Source organism: Mytilus galloprovincialis, chromosome 9 (assembly GCF_965363235.1).
Source record: "Mytilus galloprovincialis chromosome 9, xbMytGall1.hap1.1, whole genome shotgun sequence".
Classification (NCBI taxonomy): Eukaryota; Metazoa; Mollusca; class Bivalvia; order Mytilida; family Mytilidae; genus Mytilus; species Mytilus galloprovincialis.
The window spans coordinates 7,200,164-7,225,225 of NC_134846.1; the positions used below are offsets into that span (position 1 = coordinate 7,200,164).

The 25,062-nt window shown below is 34.4% G+C and overlaps 1 protein-coding gene across 1 annotated transcript in view; it reads left to right on the forward strand.

Moving 5' to 3' along the window:
• Positions 1-4,628: 4,628 nt before the first annotated feature.
• Positions 4,629-25,062, forward strand: part of LOC143044335 (uncharacterized) — a 47,385-nt gene continuing 26,951 nt past the window's right edge. Inside the window, exons 1-7 of the mRNA XM_076216286.1 lie at positions 4,629-4,661; positions 9,698-13,182; positions 14,011-14,117; positions 15,184-15,331; positions 19,412-19,771; positions 23,408-23,581; positions 24,862-25,018. Coding sequence (XP_076072401.1) covers positions 9,780-13,182; positions 14,011-14,117; positions 15,184-15,331; positions 19,412-19,771; positions 23,408-23,581; positions 24,862-25,018 — 4,349 coding nt within the window. The 5' untranslated portion in view covers positions 4,629-4,661; positions 9,698-9,779. The remainder of the gene's footprint in view (positions 4,662-9,697; positions 13,183-14,010; positions 14,118-15,183; positions 15,332-19,411; positions 19,772-23,407; positions 23,582-24,861; positions 25,019-25,062) is intronic.

Genomic DNA, 25,062 nt, shown 5'->3' on the forward strand with positions numbered 1-25,062 from the left:
TCAGATGTTGTCATTTTGTCCACTCGTCTCACCACAGCATTGAATATCTTATTGTTCTCACCATCAATTCCGCCAAGCAATTACCACAATTACCACTAGCCTTCTGGTCTATCCTGTCTTCAGACTGCTGACGTTGCTGAGATATTGCTTCCATCTGTTCGTTATTAATATGCATTGTCTCTTTCTGTTCAGCTTGAATCGTAATGAGACCAACACATATTTTATCAATTCACGCTTTGCTCTGTTTTATATTGCGGTAAATCAGCTGTTCTTTGAGCATTAGATTTTCTATCTGCTAAAAATTCTTGGTACAATTGTTTAATAGTCATTTTTTAGCTTTCCTCTGTCAAAGCGTCTTCAGTTGTGGGTTTCTCCATATCCCCAAGTGATTCAGTTTCTGCCATTTCAATGTTCTTGTCCTTGTTGTCCTCAATTCCTGCCATTTCACTAATATGTGTTTAAATAAGTATAATATTTCAAGCTGCAAAATATTGCGACCCAAGAAATAAGATAGGCACTGAATAATATCTTAAGGCAGATAAATTCCAAATCACAGATATCTTGTTTTTGTGAGACCCAAGACAACAAATAGTGCAGCTTTTAATGAAAGCTACTTCTGCAGCTTTTTAGGAAAGCGACTATTTTTTGTATGAAATGACAAGCAAGCCAAAATCAAAAAGGACAGAACTGTGACAGATACTAAATGACCATATACATCAATAAAATGCTTATATTCAGGTCAATTCTCAATAATGAATATTTGCTTATTTTTCATGGCGGCCATTTTGAAAATAGCCGCCATTTTGTATTTCAAAGATAGATCAAAACAAAATCTTGCTAAGTACACCAAGTCATTCAAATGTGTTGATTTTTGTGCTTCCAGCATCAAACCCACTGTGGTTTGTGCAATACTGGAAAATATTTTAGAACTTATGGCAGCCATCTTGAAATAAGCCGCCATATTGAATTTTGAAGGTGGGTCCATAGCTAATACTGCTCAGTACACAAAAATGTACCATCATGCAAAAATTGGTGCTTTCCTCATTATTTGAGCAATTTTTTCACCAATCGGCCGGACTAGTTTAGCTGTACTGGCTGTAACGAGACTGGGATTGGATATAGATGATTCAACCTACAGAAATATAACACAACGTGTGGTTTAAAAAATTACTTGGCTAAAGAACATTTGCCCAGCTCTGATTTGGTTGAAATATAACATTTAGTTTTTTTCAGTTCTTATACAGATTTAAAGTATTTATTATGAATCATTTCATAGAGAAAAAAGTTATCTTCTAAAAACTCTTCTCTATTATCCATATAAATGTTAATGTTGTCAGGTAAAGGAAAGATAACTCTGAACGATTTATTAGACTCAAGATATGTGTAGATATGTATTAAAAAAAGATGTGGTATGATGATGTATGATTGCCAATGTGAAAAGTCTTCACAAGAGAACAAATGAAACAGAAAAAAAACTTATGGTCACAATACGGCCTTCAAAAAAGCAAAACTCTTACCGAATAGTCAGCTATAAATGGACCCGAAACGACAATGTAAAACAATTCAAACGAAACAACTTATGGCCTAATTTATATACAAACAAGAATGTGTCCAAAGTACACGGATGCCCCACTCACACTATCATTTACATGTTCAATGGACCGTGAAATTGGGTAAAAAAATCTAATTTGGCATAAAAATTAGAAAGATCATACCATAGGGAACATGTGTACTATATAAGTTTCAAGTTGATTGGACTTCAACTTCATCAAAAAGTACCTTGACCAAAAACTTTAACCTGAAACTCCCACTTTCATTTTCTATGTTCAGTGGGCCGTGCAATTGGGGTCAAAAGTCTAATTTGGCTTTAAAATTAGAAAGATCATATCATAAGCAACAAGTGTACTAAGTTTCAAGTTGATTGGACTTCAACTTCATCAAAAAGTACCTTGACCAAAAACCTTTAACCTGAAACTCCCACTTTCATTTTCTATGTTCAGTGGGCCGTGCAATTGGGGTCAAAAGTCTAATTTGGCTTTAAAATTAGAAAGATCATATCATAAGCAACAAGTGTACTAAGTTTCAAGTTGATTGGACTTCAACTTCATCAAAAAGTACCTTGACCAAAAACTTTAACCTGAAACTCCCACTTTCATTTTCTATGTTCAGTGGGCCGTGCAATTGGGGTCAAAAGTCTAATTTGGCTTTAAAATTAGAAAGATCATATCATAAGCAACAAGTGTACTAAGTTTCAAGTTGATTGGACTTCAGCTTCATCAAAAACTACCTTGATCAAAAACTTTAACATGAAGCGGGACGAACGGACAGACGAACAGACGGACGGACGCACAGACAGAAAACATAATGCCTCTCTACTATCGTAGGTGGGGCATAAAAATAATAAAACACTAATATAACACAGCAACAAACGACGACCACTGCATTACAGGCTCCTGACTTGGAACAGGCACATACTTACAGAGTGAGGCGAGTTTAAACATGTAAGCTGGATCCCAACCCTCCCCTTAACCTAGGACAGTGGTGTAGCAGTACAACATAAGAACGAACTAAAATCAGTTGAAAAGGGCTTCAATCATCTGATGAATACAAATAAAAATACATTTACCGAAAACGTGTTTGTCAAATATATTTCATGTGGGGCCTTTTGAAGCTGAACAAGAGGTATCGGTTTTTCTCATTGCTGAAGGTCGTATGGTTGCCTATAATTGCTTACATGCACTTCATTTAAAGTTTGGTTGATAGCTATCTCATTGGCAATCATACCGCATCTCCTTATTCGTATAAACATTGGTGATATGTTATACTGTTAGGATATTAAAAGTATTTCTAGGTTTTTGATTTTGTTGGCGTATATTAGGGATAGTATCAAAGTGACACATCACAGTTACCTAACTACACAATAAACTAAAAGACAACTAAAGAAAACTCTAATATTATAGTATTAAACAATAGCTCGGTGTCTATACAATTTCACAAACTCTTAATCGTCCAAAGTGCAAAAACATGGAATACTGGTAAATTAATAAAGAACAGACATTGTCAAAGATATATTTCTTCAAATAACAAACTGCATTGAGATATATCATAGCATAACGATCGACAAGGACATTGAGACCTGCATATATTGCGTAGTGGTTTTTTTGTGTTTTTATAGGTCTGTTTATCCTCCCAACTTTAATCTTGATAAGATGACAAACAATGGTAAATAAAAGAACAAAACAAGTGGTGAACTGTCTTAATATTTATCATTCATAGATACAAGGATAGAAATGTTGTACACCAGACGTGTGTTTCCTCTAAGAAAGACTCATCAGTGACGCTTGAATAATAAAAGATCAAAAGGCCAAATTAATAAAGTACGAAGTTGAAGAGCATTGAGAACCCAAAATTCCTAAAAGATTTGTTAAATACTAGTACAGCTAAGTCTATATATTCATTGTGTGGAAAATCCATAGTATTTCGGAAATCCAAAGTTTTGTTACAATTCATTTTATAATTTAATATGACCATGCATATCAATGATAGTTTGTGTCGACACAAAAGTGCGCACTACTAGGCTGATGGTGCCCCAGCTCCGGGAGAAGCTCCAACAGTAGTGGAATCAGCGGGAACGTCAACACAAAAGTGCGCACTACTAGGCTGGTTGTGCCCTAGCTCCGGGAGAAGCTCCAACAGTAGTGGAATCAGCAGGAACGTCAATACGAACACACGCAAATCGAACCTACTGGGATGTGCATATCCATAAGAAAGAGTCAACGGAGGAAAACAATGTATTGGTTACTGAACATATGCATCGTCTAAATCGTCCACAGACTGGTATTATAAAAAGAATATATCAAGCGGTGTTTCATATAGTCTGTTACGTGTAGGAATGTTGCCTTTCTCTAACATTAATAATAGTAAATGAACCGGGATCTGCAATACAAGAGAGTCACAGATAGTTCCTAAAAACGACAGCAATATATATAAATACATCTAGTTTTATGAAAAGACACATTTTATTGTAGAGGAACATTTGTCTCTGATAAGATTGTATTGTACATCTGAAATTTTCTTGGAGTTCGATATTTTTGTAATTTTACTTTTTTCTAAGTAGGTCTTCACGTGCTGACTTCTTTAATAATTTGTGTCAGGCAAAAATTTCTATGCAAAATAAATTACAGACTTCCCAAATGGTACAACAATAATCAGGCGAGTATACTAGGTAAAACATATAGAGGCATGTACATTGGAATAAATAATCCGTATATGCATAGGACATGTACATGATGCAAAAAGATACTTAAAACTTGAATTTTACCCTAAAAGACGCATAGGATAAAATAAATATGATTTAGAGATGTTCAACAATTTGTGAAAAAGTGAAAAATTATCAGTTTTATTTAATTGCATTTTTTATAATGTTTATTTCTATTTTCTAGGTTTTAGGTTAAAAAAAAAATTTTATAAAATACTGTATCACTTTAATCGTACATCACATAATTTATCATCTTAAAAGTTAAAATGTACATGTACATAGTGAACTTAATAGCGTTCCCTTTCCTTTTCTAAACTTGGGTAATTGGACGCACTCCGATCTGCTCTACGACTCAAAATATCCATTTCCGGATCAAAACAAAGATGGCGTCCGGGACAAAATGGTAAGATCAATCAAATGTTGCCAAAATTGGATGTTATACTTGCCTCAAAGCATACTATTTTGGCGGTTTCATTATCTTGAATGAATGATAAATCGGAAATATTAATGTCGGTACATTTTGTCCTGAACTTTTTAAATACTGACCACTTGAATAAGTAGGTCATCGAAGGGGGGAGTTAGTTGCCATGTAAATTTGTAATGTGATCCTTACGTTTGATAGCAATTTGTCCGAATAGTTATAAAATAATGTAATTCGAACGACTACCCAACATTTATTTGATAAGTTTATACCATGCCTTCAATATGAAAGAAATCGTAACGGCATAACATATTATGTTCCTCAAATTTTGAAAGACGTCCATAACCGATTAACCGTTAAACAATTTTTCTGACAAACAAAAGAAACCATTAATTTCTAAATTACATGATTTATTGCAGTATTTTCATTTACAATATGATTCTTCTATATTCTTCTATATTCTAAGATAGTTTTATATAATTAATTATAGAACATGGATGCAGAAATGCAGTTAGTGTTGACCTTTAATATAGTTATAAATCTGATGTGTTCAATTTTACAAAATCTACATATGACTGCATCTTTAGTTTATTGTCTCCCAATGTAGGGTCACAATGTTATTCAGATAGTTGGTTGTCATTATACAGGTTTTGTACAACCAATCATTTATGAATTATTCCAAAATTGATATGGTTTCATCATTTTGATGCTTTGTATAACAAGGGAATGAAAGGGAAACAACTGTGATTTGTTGATGTCAGTTAAAAGCTCTTTAGAGCTTATGTTTCAGGGGTGTGGAAATGTTATGCCTGACTCGCTCGACTCGTACATTTGAACAACCGGACAAGTAATTATTTTTGTCTTGGTTGCCTGTGGACAAGTAAAAAAATATACAAGACAAAGTTCAAATCCAACAAAAACATAAAATTAATTTCAAAACGTATAAAGATGTTTAATTTATGTAAAAGAAACCAATGTTCAGCAAGTAAAAATCGCAATGTTCATGACAATAAATATTACAGGACCAATATTACTTGATACCGGAAATAGATCGATTACGAAAATAAATAAAAATAAGTATGCGAACCCGAGTCGCGTAACATTGCATTGGCTTTTTCCATTGACCCGGGATCGTCGATTAGGTTTTATCCATCATTTACCGGAAGTGTCATTTCTTTAAATTTTGTATCGAGATTCAGATTGATAAATACTTAATAAAAAGCTGGACAGGCAAGACAAAAAGAGTCATGAGTCGTGTAGAAAACCTTAAATGCAAATGGAGGACACCGAGTATTTAAAAAAACAAAAAACAGAAGCGAGAATTTCAGACATTGTGGATATCAGGTTGCCCCTGGCTATCTATGGAAATTCATGAAATAAATTAAGTTTTTGTCTTATTTATAGATGAAAGGTCAATACTATTTATTGTCAAAGTGGTGAATAGAAGGGACGCTTTAAAGTCCATCAAGACCATAATAAATAATCAAGAAAAGAACAAGTGTGTCAGTTGAGAGAAACACCACAAAATCTATAGTTTATCTATTATTTAGTTTACATTTCTTCAATCACTGTCCTCAAATTTAGTATATATATGTACCTACTGGCTACAATTTTTATTCAAAAACTGCTTCAAAATTTTCCTTTACATGTCATTTCATGGGTTGGTTTGTTGTTAGATTTCTGTCCCATTGGTGTTCACCCATTTCCTACTTTTCTAATTTTTTACAAATATTTAAACAAATGGATTTCATTTGTTTGTGATGCACAACAGTGCTAAGAAAGAATCATATATTATACATGTATAACAAGAAATACTTCAATATTTATTGGGATCATCAGCATGATCAGGGCAAGTAAATTTTTTTCCTGACAAGTAAAATGTTTAGTTTTACTTGCCCAGGGACAAGTCCTCACAACAAATATTTCCACACCCCTGTGTTTGTCTATGTTTGTATACCTTGCCGACTCTAAATAAAGCTTATTTATGGGCAATCAACGGCAGTATGCTGTTACAATTATTTGTTTACATTTATGTCATTTGGCAGGCAAGATAATTACCTAAGGTATAATCCGTGATTCGCGGTGTCACACCGCTACACTCGGAAATCGGTGATTAGAGTTCGCGATTACATACTCTCTGGGCGTACTGTAGTAATCAGAGTAGAATTTTCTCTGGCTATACATGTAGATTGGATGATGCGAAAAATCAGGTTTAAACATTCAGAGAATCAAATTCACATTTTTCAGAGTATAGAAAATGTATTACATTTCTGCATGTCGAAGCCATTAAAAATCTGCCTTTTTAAAAAGCTGAAAAAATAGACAATGTTTTTTCAACTGCATTTTAAGTAAATTTCTGCAGCATGACAATAGATATTGTTTTGTTTGTTATGCAACACTTGTAATTTTTTGTCTTTGTTTGTGTAGTTTTGGAGAGAAAAAATATTAATAGTCAAGCAGAATAATCAGGTACAGGAATTTATTAAGGCTTGCCGCATTTGGAGCATTACTCTACCTAATCATGGTAACTGTGTGACTGTGTGAAGCAAGTATGATGGCGATGGTAAATTGGCCTGTCTAAGTAATCTTACTAATGATGCAGAATATCATTATATAAACGCAATAAGAGAAGCTAAATAATAATATGCCAAAGGCATTTTTATACGACCGCAAAAATTGAAAATTTTTTGGTCGTATATTGGTATCACGTTGGCGTCGTCGTCGTCCGAATACTTTTAGTTTTCGCACTCTAACTTTAGTAAAAGTGAATAGAAATCTATGAAATTTCAACACAAGGTTTATGATCACAAAAGGAAGGTTGGAATTGATTTTGGGAGTTTTGGTCCCAACATTTTAGGAATTAGGGGCCAAAAGGGGCCCAAATAAGCATTTTCTTGGTTTTCGCACTATAACTTTAGTTTTAGTAAATAGAAATCTATGAAATTTTGACACAAGGTTTAATTAAGTTTATGACCACAAAAGGAAGGTTGGGATTGATTTTGGGAGTTTTGGTTCCAACAGTTAAGGAATTAGGGGCCAAAAAAGGGCCCAAATAAGCATTATTCTTGGTTTTCGCACAATAACTTTAGTGTAAGTAGATAGAAATCAATGAAATTCAAACACAAGGTTTATAACCACAAAAGGAAGGTTGGGATTGATTTAAGGAGTTGAGGTCCCAGCAGTTTAAGAATTAGGGGCCAAAAAGGGGCCCAAATAAGCATTTTTCTTGGTTTTCTCACAATAACTTTAGTATAAGTAAATAGAAATCAATGAAATTTTAATACAAGGTTTATGACCACAAAAGGAAGGTTGGGATTGATTTTGGGATTTGAGGTCCCAACAGTTTAGGAATTAGGGGCCAAAAAGGGGCCCAAATAAGCATTATTCTTGGTTTTCGCACAATAACTTTAGTATAAGTTAATAGAAATCTATGAAATTTAAAGACAAGGTTAATGACCATAAAAGGAAGGTTGGGTTTGATTATGGGAGTTTTGGTCCCAACAGTTTAGGAATAAGGGGCCCAAAGGGTCCAAAATTGAACTTTGTTTGATTTCATCAAAAATTGAATAATTGGGGTTCTTTGATATGCCGAATCTAACTGTGTATGTAGATTCTTAATTTTTGGTCTCGTTTTTAAATTGGTCTACATTATTAAGGTCCAAAGGGTCCAAAATTAAACTTAGTTTGATTTTAACAAAAATTGAATCCTTGGGGTTCTTTGATATGCTGAATCTAAAAATGTACTTAGATTTTTGATTATTTGCCCAGTTTTCAAGTTGGTCCAAATTGGGGTCCAAAATTAAACTTTGTTTGATTTCATCAAAAAATGAATAATTGGGGTTCTTTGATATACCAAATCTAACTGTGTATGTAGATTCTTAATTTTTGGTCCCGTTTTCAAATTGGTCTACATTAAAGTCCAAAGGGTCCAAAATTAAACTAAGTTTGATTTTAACAAAAATTTAATTCTTGGGCTTTTTTGATATATGCTGAATCTAAACATGTACTTAGATTTTTGATTATGGGCCCAGTTTTCAAGTTGGTTCAAATCAGGATCCAAAATTATTATATTAAGTATTGTGCAATAGCAAGAAATTTTCAATTGCACAGTATTCAGCAATAGCAAGAAATCTTCAATTGCACAGTATTGTGCAATAGCAAGAAATTTTCAATTGCACAGTATTGTGCAATAGCAAGAAATCTTCAATTGCACAGTATTGTGCAATAGCAAATATTTTCAATTGCACAATATTGCGCAATAGCAAGAAATGTCTAATTGCACAATATTGTGCAATAGCAAGAAATTTTCAATTGGAGTTATCTTTCTTTGTCCAAAATAGTAGTTGAATCAACTTAAATCATTGTTTTATACAATATACAATGTATATTCACTTTTACTACCAACTGATAAATTAAAACAATCTTTACCATTCAGTGATAACAAGCACTTTATTTTACATTTTAATATTTTATGATGTATTTAAATGAGTAGTTATTGTAGCAAACTCCATTAGAAATTTGAATTGAGATCAGTTTTGGAAAAAGGGAAAGGGGAAAGGGGGATGTGAAAAAAAAAATTTCTCATTTCAGATTTCATAAATAAAAAGAAAATTTCTTCAAACATTTTTTTGAGAGGATTAATATTCAACAGCATAGTGAATTGCTCAAAGACAAAAAAAAATAGTTCATTAGACCACATTCATTCTGTGTCAGAAACCAATGCTGTGTCAACTATTTAATCACAATCCAAATTTAGAGCTGAATCCAGCTTAAATGTTGTGTCCATACTTGCCCCAACTGTTCAGGGCTCAACCTGTACGGTCGTATAAAGCTGCGCCCTGCAGAGCATCTGGTTGTAATATATATGATATTGAGCTGATTCTTGCAAAAACCTTGAGTTGTCAGAAAGTTAATCATGCATGCATGTCGGGTTTCACATACAATTATTATCTGTTCTAAACAAAAATATAGTTGTGCACCTTGTACTTGTATGTCATTAATGTTTGATATCTTTACAGGTCCATATTGACATGTAGGACGCCACACAACTAATCATGTTATTACAAGGATGGAAAAACTGTTTTCTCCCAGACCCTAAACATGGAAAATCAAGATTCAGATTCAATAAAAAATGTAGAAAGTAACCTAGTGGATAAAACAGAAAGTGACTCACAAACAATAAATGGAGTAAAAAAAGAAACCTATGATGGATCTAGTAATAATATAGTACCATTATCTAGTACACAAGAAATTACAAACAATGTTGACGCAGTGTCAAACAAAGTAATAGAAAATATTCATCCCACAAATAAAAACGTGTCAGAGTCTTTGAAAGAATCTCCATTTGATAATCATTCCAAAGTTTTAACAAATGTAGACAAGGATATCTCGACACAGAAAGATAGTGGTCAAACTAGTGTGAATCAGGATAATGTAGTTAGTGAACAGGGAGAGAATTTGACTTTACCGAAGCATTCTTTAAATACTACAAATATCTTATCCTCAAAAGAATCATTCAAAAATAAAAATGTAACAGTATTTGAGAACAGTTTATCAGTGGGAGAAGCTGATAGTTTGACCTCTATAAGTGTTACTGTGTTAGACAAGAATATGTCAGCAGATTCACAACCAGTGTCAAGTATAGCAACAACTCACACGGATGGTAAACAACAGGAACAAGGGACATTACTCTCTGATTCATCACAGACAATAAAAAGTGAGATGCCTAGTCATGTAGAACAAGCATCGCATCAGACTATAGTCAACAACAGTGGACCAGTATCCCATGCATCATCTGTTTCTAGTCAACGCATAGATGTACCATTAAATGGCTCATTGAAAGAAAGTCTTCCATCCAACAATGCCGACAACAGCTTAAGTAAGGTTTCTTCAACACCAAGTCAGATTGTTGACAGTAGGCAAATACCCTCAACTGAACCGACTCAATTGGAGAGGAAGCATCCTTCATCTAGCTTAGCGGAACATCCTCCTGAAAATATAGGAGCACCACCAAAACTATCATCATCAGTACCACCAGACTCTGAAGCAAAATCTTCATTGCCTTTACATCATGCATCGGAAGGTAATCAAACGACAGCAGACAAAGTATCTGTACCTTCATCGTCACACAGTTCATCATTACCACCGTCATCAGTGCCACATAGCTTACCAATGCCTCCTCAGGCACATGATAATAAGAGTAATCCACATTTAATACCAATTCCTTCATTACCAAATTCAATGATGTCTCCGGGTATGGCCATGCCAGCAGGAATGAACATGTTTCCACCACACTTGATGAATCCATATTTCCCAGGAATGATGTTTGATCCTAGGATGGCAGCAGCATTTCAGCATCCAATGTTCAGAGGAATGCCTCCTCTCCATCCTCGGTACCAACAAACACCTCCTCAAAGAGCTCCACGATCTCGTGGACCAAGAGGTCCTCGTCAGAGCAAAGCTCACCAACAGCATTTACCACCAGAAATCTTAAGACACCATGGACGACATCCAGCATCAGATTCAGCACAGATCAAAATTGATCCTCTTCTTGAGAATCCCACAGCACCACACACCAGTGTTGGTTTTACAACAACGTCACACGAATCATCTCAAGCATCTTCATCAAGGTCATCTACGCCAAGAAGTCATGCATCTATGACTTCACCGGTCACCACACAGGCAGATGGTATGCCTCATTTAGAACCTGGTATACCAACAAACATGGTCCATCCATCGTCTCAACAGCCGCCGCCAGCACATTCCCATGGTAAATTAGATATACCACCTTCACTACCTGGGATGATGCAAATGGCACATTCTTATGGAAAACATGACATGCCACCGCATACTTTAGGTGGGATGTCATCAACACATGAATCTCTACCTCCACCTGCACATTCCTTTCATCCAAGTATGTCAGCATCAAAATCAACTGTGACAACAACATCTTCACCATTTACAGATACACCAACTGTAACTACTGTCACAACAACACATTCAGACAACGTACCAACAACGAATGTCTCTGCATCACTGAAACAACCTTCTTCATCTGATGGAATACCATTCCTGGCTATGTCTACGTCAGGTTCTATACCAACATCAAGTCATAGTGTTAGTGTAACTAGTACAGATATGTCTGTCCAGCAAGATAGTGCTAAGGTCGTTTCTACAGGTGAAGCGTCTTTGCCCTTACCAGCCCACTCACACCCTATGACATCACAGAAGATGACAACATCTGGGGGTATTCCTATGCCTGCCCATGTTCATACAATGGTATCTACTAATAGCAATCAAATGGTTACACAAACAGCACCGATCAGTAGTGCTACAACATCAACAAATGTCACATCTGCTAGCCATCATACTATACCATCATCAAAGTCTGGAGCACCAGAACCTGAACGTGTTCCTTCAAGAGGCTTGCCAACTTCACGATTACCACCATCAGTTTCTGAAAATCAAGGACAGATGCCATCAAATGCTACCACACCAATGTCAATGCCACCTAATGCTAATACACCAATGCCAATGATGTCTCATGCTACTCCAATGTCAATGCCACATAATGTGAGCACACCAATGTCAATGCCACATAATGTGAGCACACCAATGTCAATGCCACATAATGTGAGCACACCAATGACAATGCCAAATAATGTGAGCACACCAATGTCAATGCCACATAATGTGAGCACACCAATGTCAATGCCACATAATGCTGGTACACCAATGTCAATGCCAGGACACTTTCATCAACAGGGTATGGTTCCCATGCATCCAGGTATGGGTCTACCATTTATGCAGCCAGGAATGAGGGTTCGAGGTCCAAGGATGTCAAGTGGGAAACAGAGAGGACCTGCACCAGACATGCCTGCAGGAATGATGCCACAATTCGGAAGATTTCCTCCTGGTTTTAATCCATTCATGTCCCCACAGATAGCAAGAATGGCAATGTCTCAAGAAATGATGGCTTTGGCTCAGAAAATGTCTGCTGGGGGTCCAACAATATCAGAAGGAGAACAGGGAGCAGGTCCACCGATGCCTAAATTTGAAAACCTTACACCAAATCAAATAGAATTTATCAGGGCAATGAGAATGAGGCCTCCTTTTCCTCAAATTCCTGGTATGAGACCAGGTATGCCTATGCCACCAAGAAACATGCCGCCTCCACCAAGATACCCTGGGCCTCCTATGACATCTCCAACAGATGCAGGGGCTCATCGGCTTCCAGCAATGCCACATCCTTCAGCATCTCTCTCTGGTCAAACACCAATGCCTCCTCTGGCCTCGCCAACCTCATCAATAAGGAGTATTCCAGAGTCTCAGAGTCCTCATCCTTCTGCTTCACCAATTGCTCCATCAGCAAGTCCTATGAGCTCTTTTACTGGAGACAAGACACCCAGTCCTGTTCCTAGGTCTCCAGCTAACAGTGACACCACATCAGTGGGGTCTACACCAGTCAAACAGGAGCCAACGGAGCACAGATTCAGTAGCAGTTGTAAGTTAAATATTAATTGAAATCAGAAAAGTATTGTGTAGAAATTATATATTATATTTATAGTTACTTCATGGTGGTCCTTTTGAAAATTTTACGTAAGTATCTAATGCAGTCAGTGGTAATACTTATACAAGTAGTCATTATTTACTAAAAGATGTAGGTAATATTTACTTCTATAGGTAATTTTGATCAATTTTGTAAGATTTAATTATTATTTTATAAGGTTTGAATAATCTTATAAAAATAAGTTACTTCTACAAGTAAATTTCTTTTACAACTCCTAAAAGTCTCAAATTAAAATTAAAAATGGAAATGGAAAACCATTTACTAGTTTATATACATTTGAAGTTTAAATTATTTTGTATTCATTTTATTCATAATATTTGATATCTGGGAACAGCATATCTAAATATATATGTTCCTGTTTCCCCATTTTAAGTTAAAAAAAAGTCCTTCTTTTTACAAGTAAATGTTCAGTGTTTATAACTTTATTTATTACAATGTAGACTCTAAGATACGTTTGAGAGAATAATCATAGGCAAATTCATCTTATTTAGGGGGGGAGGGGATGTAGCAAAAGATGTAATTTTTTAAACAAAAAATATTAAATGTAAAATATTACTTGACCCAGGGAAACCCTGGACATGGCCAATGAGAAAAAATAAACCAGTTTGTCAATTGGTTCTCTTTAAGGCCCTAAAAACATGTTCATCTTTGGTTATCAGTGGATAGTTGTCTCGTATGCATCACATCAAATCTTTTTTATACAGTTTGTGCTAAGGAACAGGAGACAAAAGATTTAAAATATTTTGTTAATTTTAATTTCAGGTTTGGGAGACGATATAGATGCTAGAACTGCCTCCCAGAATGCTCTTCTCAAATCACTGCTTGCAAACATGGCAGTAGGACGACCTCCAGGGACACCATTTTCAGAGGTAAGAGTCTTGTACTAATATACTATACAAACAAATGACAACATAATAAGTAGCTTCCAAAAACAGAATTTGAAAAATGAGAAAATAGGGTGCCAAAAACGGGCCATATCGTACCTGTCTTTTACAAACCTGCTGCATTTTGAAGTGAATAGATTTGTCTGGATTAAATGTCGTCCACCATTGTTAAATATTCCATGTTTTTACTTGTTTATTTGATAACTAAACACAAATGTTTTATAAAAAGTTATACTGTGGACTCAGTATTATTTGTTGGATACCAGTTTTCTGGATTTTGTAGGTTCAGGGAACCCAGGAATTTAAGGTGGTTTAATTTTGATAAAATTTTGACCCTTTAACAAAAATATAAACATTTCAAAAATTTTGAACTAACCTTTTTGTCAGAAAAATTAAACTGGTTATAAAGCAGTTTGACAAACACCAATTTTGATCTTTGGGAAGCTTATTATTCCCTTTGCAACGCAACGTAATAAAAACGTTAAGCTGACTTCACAGAGTTATCTCCCTGTAGTGTTAGGTACCACCTTAAATGTTGAATGAATTGCAAATTTTCTATAGAAATTCATGCAGACTTTGTCAAAACCACGAAATCAAATACTCTGAAAATGCTGCAAGTTTTCCTCAATCAATGAAAATTGTTACACACCAAAAAACACATGAATTCACAGTACTTCTATATTTTATTTTATTTTAATCATGTTAATGCAGATCTGTTCAAGACTTAAGCATTGCATTTTGCTTTAAAGTCATGTTGGTGATGTTGGTTTGGGAACGAACTACAAGAATAATAATCAATGGAAGTTGCAATGTATATACATCAGTCTGTTTGTGCAGTAAGCCAATCCTGGATGGAACTTAGTTAAAGGTTACAGTTCGAATTTAAGAAAACCAATTTTTAGAGAATAATGAACATAAAAATACAAAAAAAAAATGAATTAAATTTAGAATTGAAAATTAGAACCCTTATAATTAGTCCTTGTGCATACTGAAAATAAGTCCACTATCAATAAATAAGATAAATTCACAATGTTTACATTTTCTTCATCAGGACTCAGAGGATGGTTCTGCTCTTCAGTTGACGCCAGAACAACAAAAGCAACTAGAAATGATTGAGCGTATGCCTGTCATCAGAGAGGTAGAGCTCTCCGCAGAAGATTGGGCATCAAAAACACCAGAGGAAAGAGAAAAGATTCTAGGTATATATCATTTATATAAGATATGTTTTCTTTACTGTAGATTGAGAAATTTTGTCTGTTCTTTTTAGAGTGAGCTTTTCTCATCACTTGGCGTCCGGCGTTGTCCTGCGTCCGGCGTTAACTTTTACAAAAATCTTCTCCTCTGAAACTGCTGGGCCAAATTTAACCAAACTTGGCCACAATCATCATTGGGGTATCTAGTTTAAAAAATTTGTCCGGTGACCCGGTCAACCAACCAAGATGACCACCATGGCTAAAAATAGAACATAGGGGTAAAATGCGGTTTTTGGCTTATAACTCAAAAACCAAAGCATTTAGAGCAAATCTGACAGGGGTTAAATTGTTCATCAGGTCAAGATCTATCTGCCCTGAAATTTTCAGATGAATCGGACAACCCGTTGTTGGGTTGCTGCCCCTGAATTGGTAATTTTATGGAAATTTTACTGTTGGTTTATTATCTTGAATATTATTATAGATAGAGATAAACTGTAAACAGCAAGAATGTTCAGCAAAGTAAGATTTACAAATAAGTCAACATGACCGAAATGGTCAGTTGACCCCTTTAGGAGTTATTGCCCTTTATAGTCAATTTTTAACCATTTTTAGCTCACCTGGCCCGAAGGGCCAAGTGAGCTTTTCTCATCACTTGGCGTCCGGCGTCCGTCGTCCGTCGTCCGTCGTCGTCGTCGTCGTCGTCGTCGTCGTCCGTCGTTAACTTTTACAAAAATCTTCTCCTCTGAAACTACTGGACCAAATTAAACCAAACTTGGCCATAATCATCATTGGGGTATCTAGTTTAAAAATTGTGTCCGGTGACCCGCCCAACCAACCAAGATGGCCGCCATGGCTAAAAATAGAACATAGGGGTCAAGATCTATCTGCCCTGAAATTTTCAGATGAATCGGACAACCCGTTGATAGGTTGCTGCCCCTGAATTGGTAATTTTGAGAAAATTTTGCTGTTTTTGGTTATTATCTTGAATATTATTATAGATAGAGATAAACTGTGAACAGCAAAAATGTTCAACAAAGTAAGATCTACAAATAAGTCAACATGACCAAAATGGTCTGTTGACCCCTTTAGAAGTTATTGCCCTTTATAGTCAATTTTTAACCATTTTTCGTAAATCTTAATTATCTTTTAGAAAAATCTTCTCCTCTGAAACTACTGGACCAAATTAAACCAAACTTGGCCACAATCATCATTGGGGTATCTAGTTTAAAAATTGTGTCCGGTGATCCAGCCAACCAACCAAGATGGCCGCCAATGCAGTTTTTGGCTTATCACTCAAAAACCAAAGCATTTAGAGCAAATCTGACATGTGGTAAAATTGCTTATCAGGTCAAGATCTATCTGCAACAACAAAAGAAAGAGAGTTTTTAACTACCTCAGCTGGCTATACAACCCTTGCACAATCAACTGAATTTTGCAGAAATCATTAATAGGATAGATTGCCCTTATATGATAATTTTTTATTACCTTTTTGGTTTTTTTTGGCAAAGTGGGGGGGGGGTTGCACAACAACAAAACTACTTCACAACTTTCTCATTACTTTGCATTTCTTTTTAGATAAATTTTACAAAAATTCTCCCCTGAAACAACTGTTGAATTTAAACAAACTTGGTTTAAATCACCACTAGGATATCCAGGGACCACTGTGTATGATGACCCTGCCTGCCCACATGGCTGAAATAAAACATAGGTTTCAAATGCACTTTTTAGTATTATATCTCTGAAACTAAACGACAGTACAACAGTTGCATTTATCATGCAACAATTGTAAATAAAAATATCAGGTGAGCGACACAGGGTCCTTGGACCCTCTAGTTCTTAAATTTTAGTAATCTTTTACCAAAAATCTTTTCCTCTGAAACTACTGAGCCAAATTAATCCAAACTTGGCCACAATCATTTTTGGGGTATTTAGTTTAAAAAATGTGTCTGGTGACCCGGCCTTCCAACCAAGATGGTCGCCACGGCTAAAAATAGAACAGAGGGGTAAAATGCAGTTTTTGGCTTATAACTCAAAAACCAAAGCATTTAGAGCAAATCTGACTGGGATAAAATTGTTTATCAGGTCAAGATCTATCTGCCCTTAAATTTTCAGATGAATAGGACAACCCGTTGTTGGGTTGCTGCCCCTAAATTGGTAATTTTAAGGAAATTTTGCTGTTTTTGGTTATTATCTTGAATACTATTATAGATAGAGATAACCTGTAAACAGCAATAATGTTCAGAAAAGTAAGATTTACAAATAATTCAACATGACTGAAATGGTCAATTGACCCCTTTAGGAGTTATTGTCCTTTATAGTCAATTTTTAACAATTTTCATAAAATTTGTAAATTTTTACTAACATTTTCCACTGAAACTACCGGACCAAGTTCATTATAGATAGAGATAATTGTAAGCAGCAAGAATTTTCAGTAAAGTAAGATGTACAAACACATCACCATCACCAAAACACAATTTTGTCATGAATCCATCTGCTTCCTTTGTTTAATATTCACATAGACCAAGGTGAGTGACACAGGCTCTTTAGAGCCTCTAGTTTTATTTGATGTTGTGTTTTGATAAAAGAAAAGCAACTTGGAAGTTTTGAATAATGAAATGGATTAAACAAAATTCTATGTAAACAAAAATAAGTTTCAAAGATTTCAATTGATATGTTCCAATTGTTATAACCACAGTTCTGACCTCTTTTCTTTAAATGTCACAATACCAATTTGTATATACATAAGCAACATAATTATTGTCACATGGGGAGCAGCTGAACTTTGTAGAGCATCAGAGATCGCCTCCCATTTTTGTTTGGATATCTCTCAGACTTTATCTTCTGTGTTGTGTTTTGTAAACTCTTGTTTGTCTTTATGTTGTTTTATTTTTTTTATTTTTTTATGGTGTTAGCAAGTTGTCTTTGGAACCTTCAATCTCCCTTTGAGAACAATGAACTGACAGTCTGACAAGAGTGACTCACACCATGCAAAATATGTAGGAGTTCAATATAATTATCACCCTGACTCATTTCTTTCTGTGAGAACCTCATCAGGTTGCTGTTTGTGACATGTGTGAGAACTTGCGTCATGTAGAATGCTCTTGATCAAAATATCAGTCTCAACCTGCTCACACCTGTCAACTGACCTTGTTACTAGGTTCATTCATTAATGCTTGTTATTTCTTTTTTTAAGTAATTACTTTAAATCAAATAGTTATATATTTTAGCATTAATTTAGATCGGGGGGGATGTCATTTCATGGATATTTGTTTTGGTATTCCCAAAGTTTATAAATAAGTCTGGTTTATAAAAATATATTCTTAGTTTAGTATTGAATTCAAGTTAAACTGTATGAATGAAAACCACCACAGTATTCAAAACAATTCATGTATAAAATAGTGTAAGTATACATGTGAAGTTGATAAAGGACCCCTAGTCCACATTGCCCTATAGTAATCACTATGTCTGTCAGTTAGCTGTTCTTTGTTGTATGATATGTTAAGATTAACCTTTTGATTTTTCACAATTTTTATAGTGTTATAATAGAAACAACAGGTCCTTATGAAAGTTTCATTAAAAAACTTTAAAAAATAAAAAATGCTGGAATTTTAACCGAAAATGTCATTTACGTCAATTACAAGTCAATTATCATGATTATAATATTGTGTAATTCAAAATTGATTTCCAATAACATGAATAACAATATTGATAATTTTTTTTGTGATAATAAGGGGGTAAATTTTTTTGTGAAAAACAAATTTTGTCAAACAATTTTTTTTACTAGGATGATTCCAGGTGTTAAAAAATTGCAAAATGTGGTAAAAACTTACTTTATGCTAAAACATCACTCCTAAGTGGCAGAATCGTAATTCATACAGACATAATTTACAACTTTTGTAATAATAATAAATAGTTGAATGATATTTATGAATAGTTAGCATTAAAACGATTTTACCAAGAATGTCAACTATACAGGTGTTAACTGTGAATAATAAAAGTGTTAACACGAGTGGAGGTTTGTTGACACCTGTCTGCAATTATTACTTTGAACAGTTCTTAAAATAACAAAGAATTTTGTTTTTAAAGAGCTAAGAAAGCAGGCCTTTGAAGAGAAAAGAAAAGAATTTGAAGAGGTTAGAAAGAAAAGGAAGCCTCCAGCAGAACCACGGAAGCGTAAAAAGAAGCCCATGGACCAGATATTCCCAGAAATGTTCAGTGATGGTCAGATGATGATGCCACAGCAGCAGCAGCCACTTCAGCCACCACCCAAGAAACGTCAGAGACGACCGAAACAGAAAAAGGTGGACATGGAAGAGGATAAAGATGCTAAAGTGGAGAGCTTCTTGGCACAGTTACGAACGCTAGCGAACGTGCCACTCCAGGAACCTAAAGTCATTAGTGCTATTGTAAATAGTCCAGTACATGGCAGTCCGTCTGTTCTTACAGGTAAATTTTGTTTAAGAAATAAATCATGGGAGCAATCAATTCATATTTTACCACTAGTATGTACTCAAAGTGTTTGAAGAAAGTCATATAAGAATTTTAATGCACACACCGTAGCAGAGGGGGCATTAAAGTTTTATCCTTGTTAGTCCCCTACTGAAGAAGTAGAAGGGGACTTAAACTTTAGGTTTGCACTCCGTGGTCCGTCTGTGTGTCTGTCCATCCCTCATTCCAGCAAATCAGTTTTCCACACTTTTTATTATGCCCCACCTATGATAGTAGAGGGGCATTATGTTTTCTGGTCTGTGGCTCTGTTCATGCGTTCGTTCGTCCGTCCCTTCTTTCGTCCATTCGTTCGTCTGTGCGTCCGTTCAGGTTTAAGTTTTTGGTCAAGGTAGTTTTTGATGAAACTGAAGTCCAATCAACTTGAAACTTAGAACACTTGTTGCCTATGATATGATCTTTCTAATTTTAAAGCCAAATTTGTGAGTGGGGCATCCGTGTACTTTGGACACATTCTTGTTCTTTATGCTTGAAGATATTGATTTGATAATTGGTATATAGTTTAATCATGACAAGTTACAGTTCAAGTTAGAATTTTGTTATTGTCTGAAGATTTTGTGCAGAGTTGTGACCCTTGAACTTAAAACATTCACTCAAATAATAAGCTTTTCACACTTTTTATACGAATGCAAAAAAATTTTGCTGTCGTATATTGGTATGACGCTGGCGTCATCGACGCCAACCGAATACACATTGGTTTTCGCACTATAGCTTTAGTTGAAGTACATAGAAATCTATGAAATTTAAGCACAAGTTTTATGACCACAAAAGGAAGGTTGGGATTGATTTTGGGAGTTTTGGTCCTAACAGTTTAGGAATTAGGGGCCAAAAAAGGGCCCAAATAAGCATTTTTCTTGGTTTTCACACAATAACTTTAGTATAAGTAAATAGAAATCTATGAAATTGAAGCACAAGGTTTATGAACACAAAAGGAAGGTTGGGATTGATTTTGGGAGTTTTGGTCCCAACGATTTAAGAATTAGGGGCCAAAAAGGGGCCCAAATAAGCATTTTTCTTTGGTATTCGCACCATAACTTAAGTAAAAGTAAATAGAAATCTATGAAATTTAAACACAAGGTTTATGACCATAAAAGGAAGGTTGGGATTGATTTTGGGAGTTTTGGTCCCAACAGTTTAGGAATAAGGGGCCCAAAGGGTCCAAAATTAAACTTTGTTTGATTTCATCAAAAATTGAATAATTGGGGTCCTTTGATATGCCGAATCTAACTGTGTATGTAGATTCTTAATTTTTGATCCCGTTTTCAAATTAGTCTACATTAAGGTCCAAAGGGTCCAAAATTTGATTTTAACAAAAATTGAATTCTTGGGGTTCTTTGATATGCTTATTTTAAACATGTACTTAGTTTTTTGATTATGGGCCCAGTTTTCAAGTTGGTCCAAATCGGGGTCCAAAATTTAACTTTGTTTGATTTGAACAAAAATTGAATCCTTGGAGTTCTTTGATATGCTGAATTTAAACATGTATTAAGATTTTTGGTTATGGGGTCAGTTTTCAAGTTGGTCCAAATAGTGGTCCAAAGTTAAACTTTGTTTGATATCAACAAAAATTGAATCCTTGGGGTTCTTTGATATGCTGAATCTAAACATGTATTTAGATTTTTGATTATAGGCCCAGTTTTCAAGTTGGTCCAAATCGGGGTCCAAAATTAAATTTTGATTGATTTCAACAAAAATTGAATATATGGGGTTCTTTGATATGTGCTGAATCTAACCATGTATTTAGATTTTTGATATTTGGGCACAGTTATCAAAATGGTCCACATTGAGGTCTAAAGGGTCCAAAACTGAGCTTTATTTGATTTCATCAAAAATTGAATTCTTGGGGTTCTTTGATATGCTGAATCTAACCATGTATTTAGATTTTGGATATTAGACCATAATAGGTCATTGTAGGTAAATGTCCAATTTGAAATTTTAAGTTTTTAAGTTTTAGTTCTTAGACCACATTCATTCTGTGTCAGAAACCTATATTGTGTCAACTATTAAATCACAATCCAAATTCAGAGCTGTATCAAGCTTGAATGTTGTGTCCATACTTGCCTCAACTGTTCAGGGTTAAAACTCTTTGGTCGTATAAAGCTGCACCCTGCGGAGCATCTGGTTTCGTCATGCTATGAACATAATAAAATATTGATTTGATAATTGGTATATATTTTTTTTCATTACAAGTTACAGATCAAGTTTGAATTTTGTTCTGGTCTGATGATTTTGTGCAGAGTTATATTCCTTGGACTCAGAAAATTCACTCAAATAATCAGTGTTCCACACCTTTTTTCGTCATGCTTGAAGATAATTACTTGATATTTGTTTAATAGTTTACAATATGACAAGTTATAGATCAAGTTGGGATTTTGTTCCAATACTATGAATTTTGTAACCAGTAGGGGACTCTGTATTGCCATGCAATAACTACAGAATGCTTGTTTTAATATATTTTATTTAGAAATAAGACAAAGAATTTGTTTTAGTGCTTTTTGATTTGTGTTCATTGATTTTGAACAAATGTTTTAAATAATAAAAAAAATACTTTTAATGCTTTTTGTGTTTATTTGTAAAAGATCAGAAATACAACATCTTATATGAAATCTAAAAAAACTGTAATTATTAGACTGAATTTTAATAAACATTCAGACAACTTCTTAAAAATATTTTGGGCATCAATGGATGAGTGGTATAAGTAGTTCAACTACTGTATTACTAGCCTGTGAGCTTGTGAATTGGAACCCTGCACATGGCAGCTGGGTTGGACAGAATTAGTTGTTATGCCATATGGTTAAAATTAACAAGTCATTTAAGATCTTATCACCCTTAAAAATATAAACAACAGTTCATAAGTTAAAAAACAACCTGTTAATGAAATGTTAAAAAGGTATAAAACCACTAATTTATGGCTCCATTTTTTTTTAAATATTCTATTTCATGATATGCAGCATTCTTGTTCGTGCTCATGCACTTTGCCATTTTTATTAAGTTTGTGATAAGTGACAGTAATTTCATTTAAAGAAATACATTAATTTTCTCTGAATTGTGCTAATAATTGATAAGAGCACACTGGTTTCCAAAAGTCATTAAGGTGGTACCTTACACTACAGGGAGATAACTCTGTAAAATCAGCTAAACGTTTTAATGAAGTTGTGTTGTAAAAGGAATATTAAGCTTCTCAATGATCAAAATTGGTGTTTGTCATACTACTATATAACCAGTGTAATTTTTCTGATAAAATGGTTGGTTCAAAATTTTTGAAATTTTTATATTTTTGTTAAAGGGTCAAAGTAAATACTTTGTCAAAATTTTATGAAAATTAAAAGAGCCAAATTAATTTTAGTTAAAGTGTTGGATACCACCTTAAGTACTAATAAAACTGGTACTTCTGTCCTGAGAAACAGGCCAAATAAACTATTCAATTTCAGAAAATGTAGATCCTTATGCTTTCATTTCTTACTAAAATAACAACATTCTTCAATCCTCTAGGGGTTCATTGAAACCTGGTTTCATTTCAACAGCTAATGATAATGTATGATTGATGATTGTAGAATTTTAATATGGTTATTACAGGTGAAGGTCAACTGAAAGGAGATTTTGGTAATGCCTATTTAGATGGTGTAGCAGATTTCTATGGGAGTACCCTGTTAGGTGGATTACCTCCCCTAGGTTCATTAGTTGGTTTACAACCACCAAAAACTATGGAACCAGGAAGGAAATTAATAAGTGATGGACAGGATATTGCTGGTTTGTTACGTTTTTTATCATATTTTTATTATTTTCAAGTTTAGAAATGTTAACCATTATTTGATGATGGAGCTTTATTGTAAAATACTGTAAGAGGGATTGATATGTTATATATAGTTTCAACTAAGAAAATGGAACAAAACAGAATCCAGAGCACAGCCTATAACACAGAGCCCTGGCTCACAACAAAAACTGCTAGCTTTAAAGGACCCTAAAATAAATAGTATTAAACCATTTAAACAGGAAAAACATTAGTATAAATTATGTAAAAAAAAACAAGAAACACTTATTAACCGCATCAAAAAACGTCAGTCACTGAAAACAACAGGTTCCTGACTTATGACAGGAACAAACAAATGCAGCTGGTAACTGCTGGTTTAAATGTTTTTATAGATGCCAACCTTCACCTTAACCTGAGACAATAGTGTATGCATGTCAGGGAGAAACATTCATAAATTAAAAGTTATATTTAAAATTTAAACTATTCCTTCTTAGGAAATCATATTATTCAAATTTTGAAATAACTGATATATTAAATGAATTAAAGTTGATTATCTGTATCCATGGTAATAGTTATTCTGACATTATAAATGAAGATATTATTATTTGTGAAGTATGGATAGTAAATCGAAAGTAAGTGTATGTGTAAAAATTTGTTATTTCAACAATTAACTGTTACTTCAACATTGTATTTTAATCAGTTGTTTGTTATATGCAATATATCAAGAATAAAAAATTTTCTTCAAATCTTTTTAACCTATTTAATGTCAAAACCATGACTTTCTAACCCTATACAGTTAACATTCCTAAAAAAGAAACTTACGCATTGTGATAATTTTATTTGTGAAGTCAATTAATTATTCTTAACACTTCAGAATAGTGTGAAAAGTTGGTTCATAAGAAATAAAATTATCACTTCCATATACTTACCCACTGCTAACCATTGAAGTTTACATAGAGGACAAAGTTATGAATCAAAATTTTTATTTTATGTCAATTATTATAGAGGGGCATTATGTTTTCTTGTCAGTGTGTCTGTCAGTCCATTTATCAAATTAAAGTTTTGATTTAGTGTCGTATGTGGTCACATTAAGTTGAAAACACATATTCATTATGAAGTCAAGTGTGTAATATACGTGCCAATTTAGAGTTTTGACCCAGATATCATGGTCCAAGAAACATGGGAATGTGACAGTTTGGTGGGGCATGGTGTCTTATGGAAAAATATTCTTTTTTCACTTCATATTTAACATGTTTAATCTTTATTCACGCTATTGCAGATCATCTAAAGCAAAAACCAGGAAATGAAGCAGCAGTCCCAGGATCTCGTGGAAACACACCATTCTCTATGGGTTCTCTGACTGGCATGGCTCCCAATCCAGTGGTACCATCATTACCATCACAACCAAGGATTGAACCTCGAGTACAGGCTTTAAGGTAGAAATATCTGATGTGTTCTTTCTCAAACAAAGTTTGGGTGG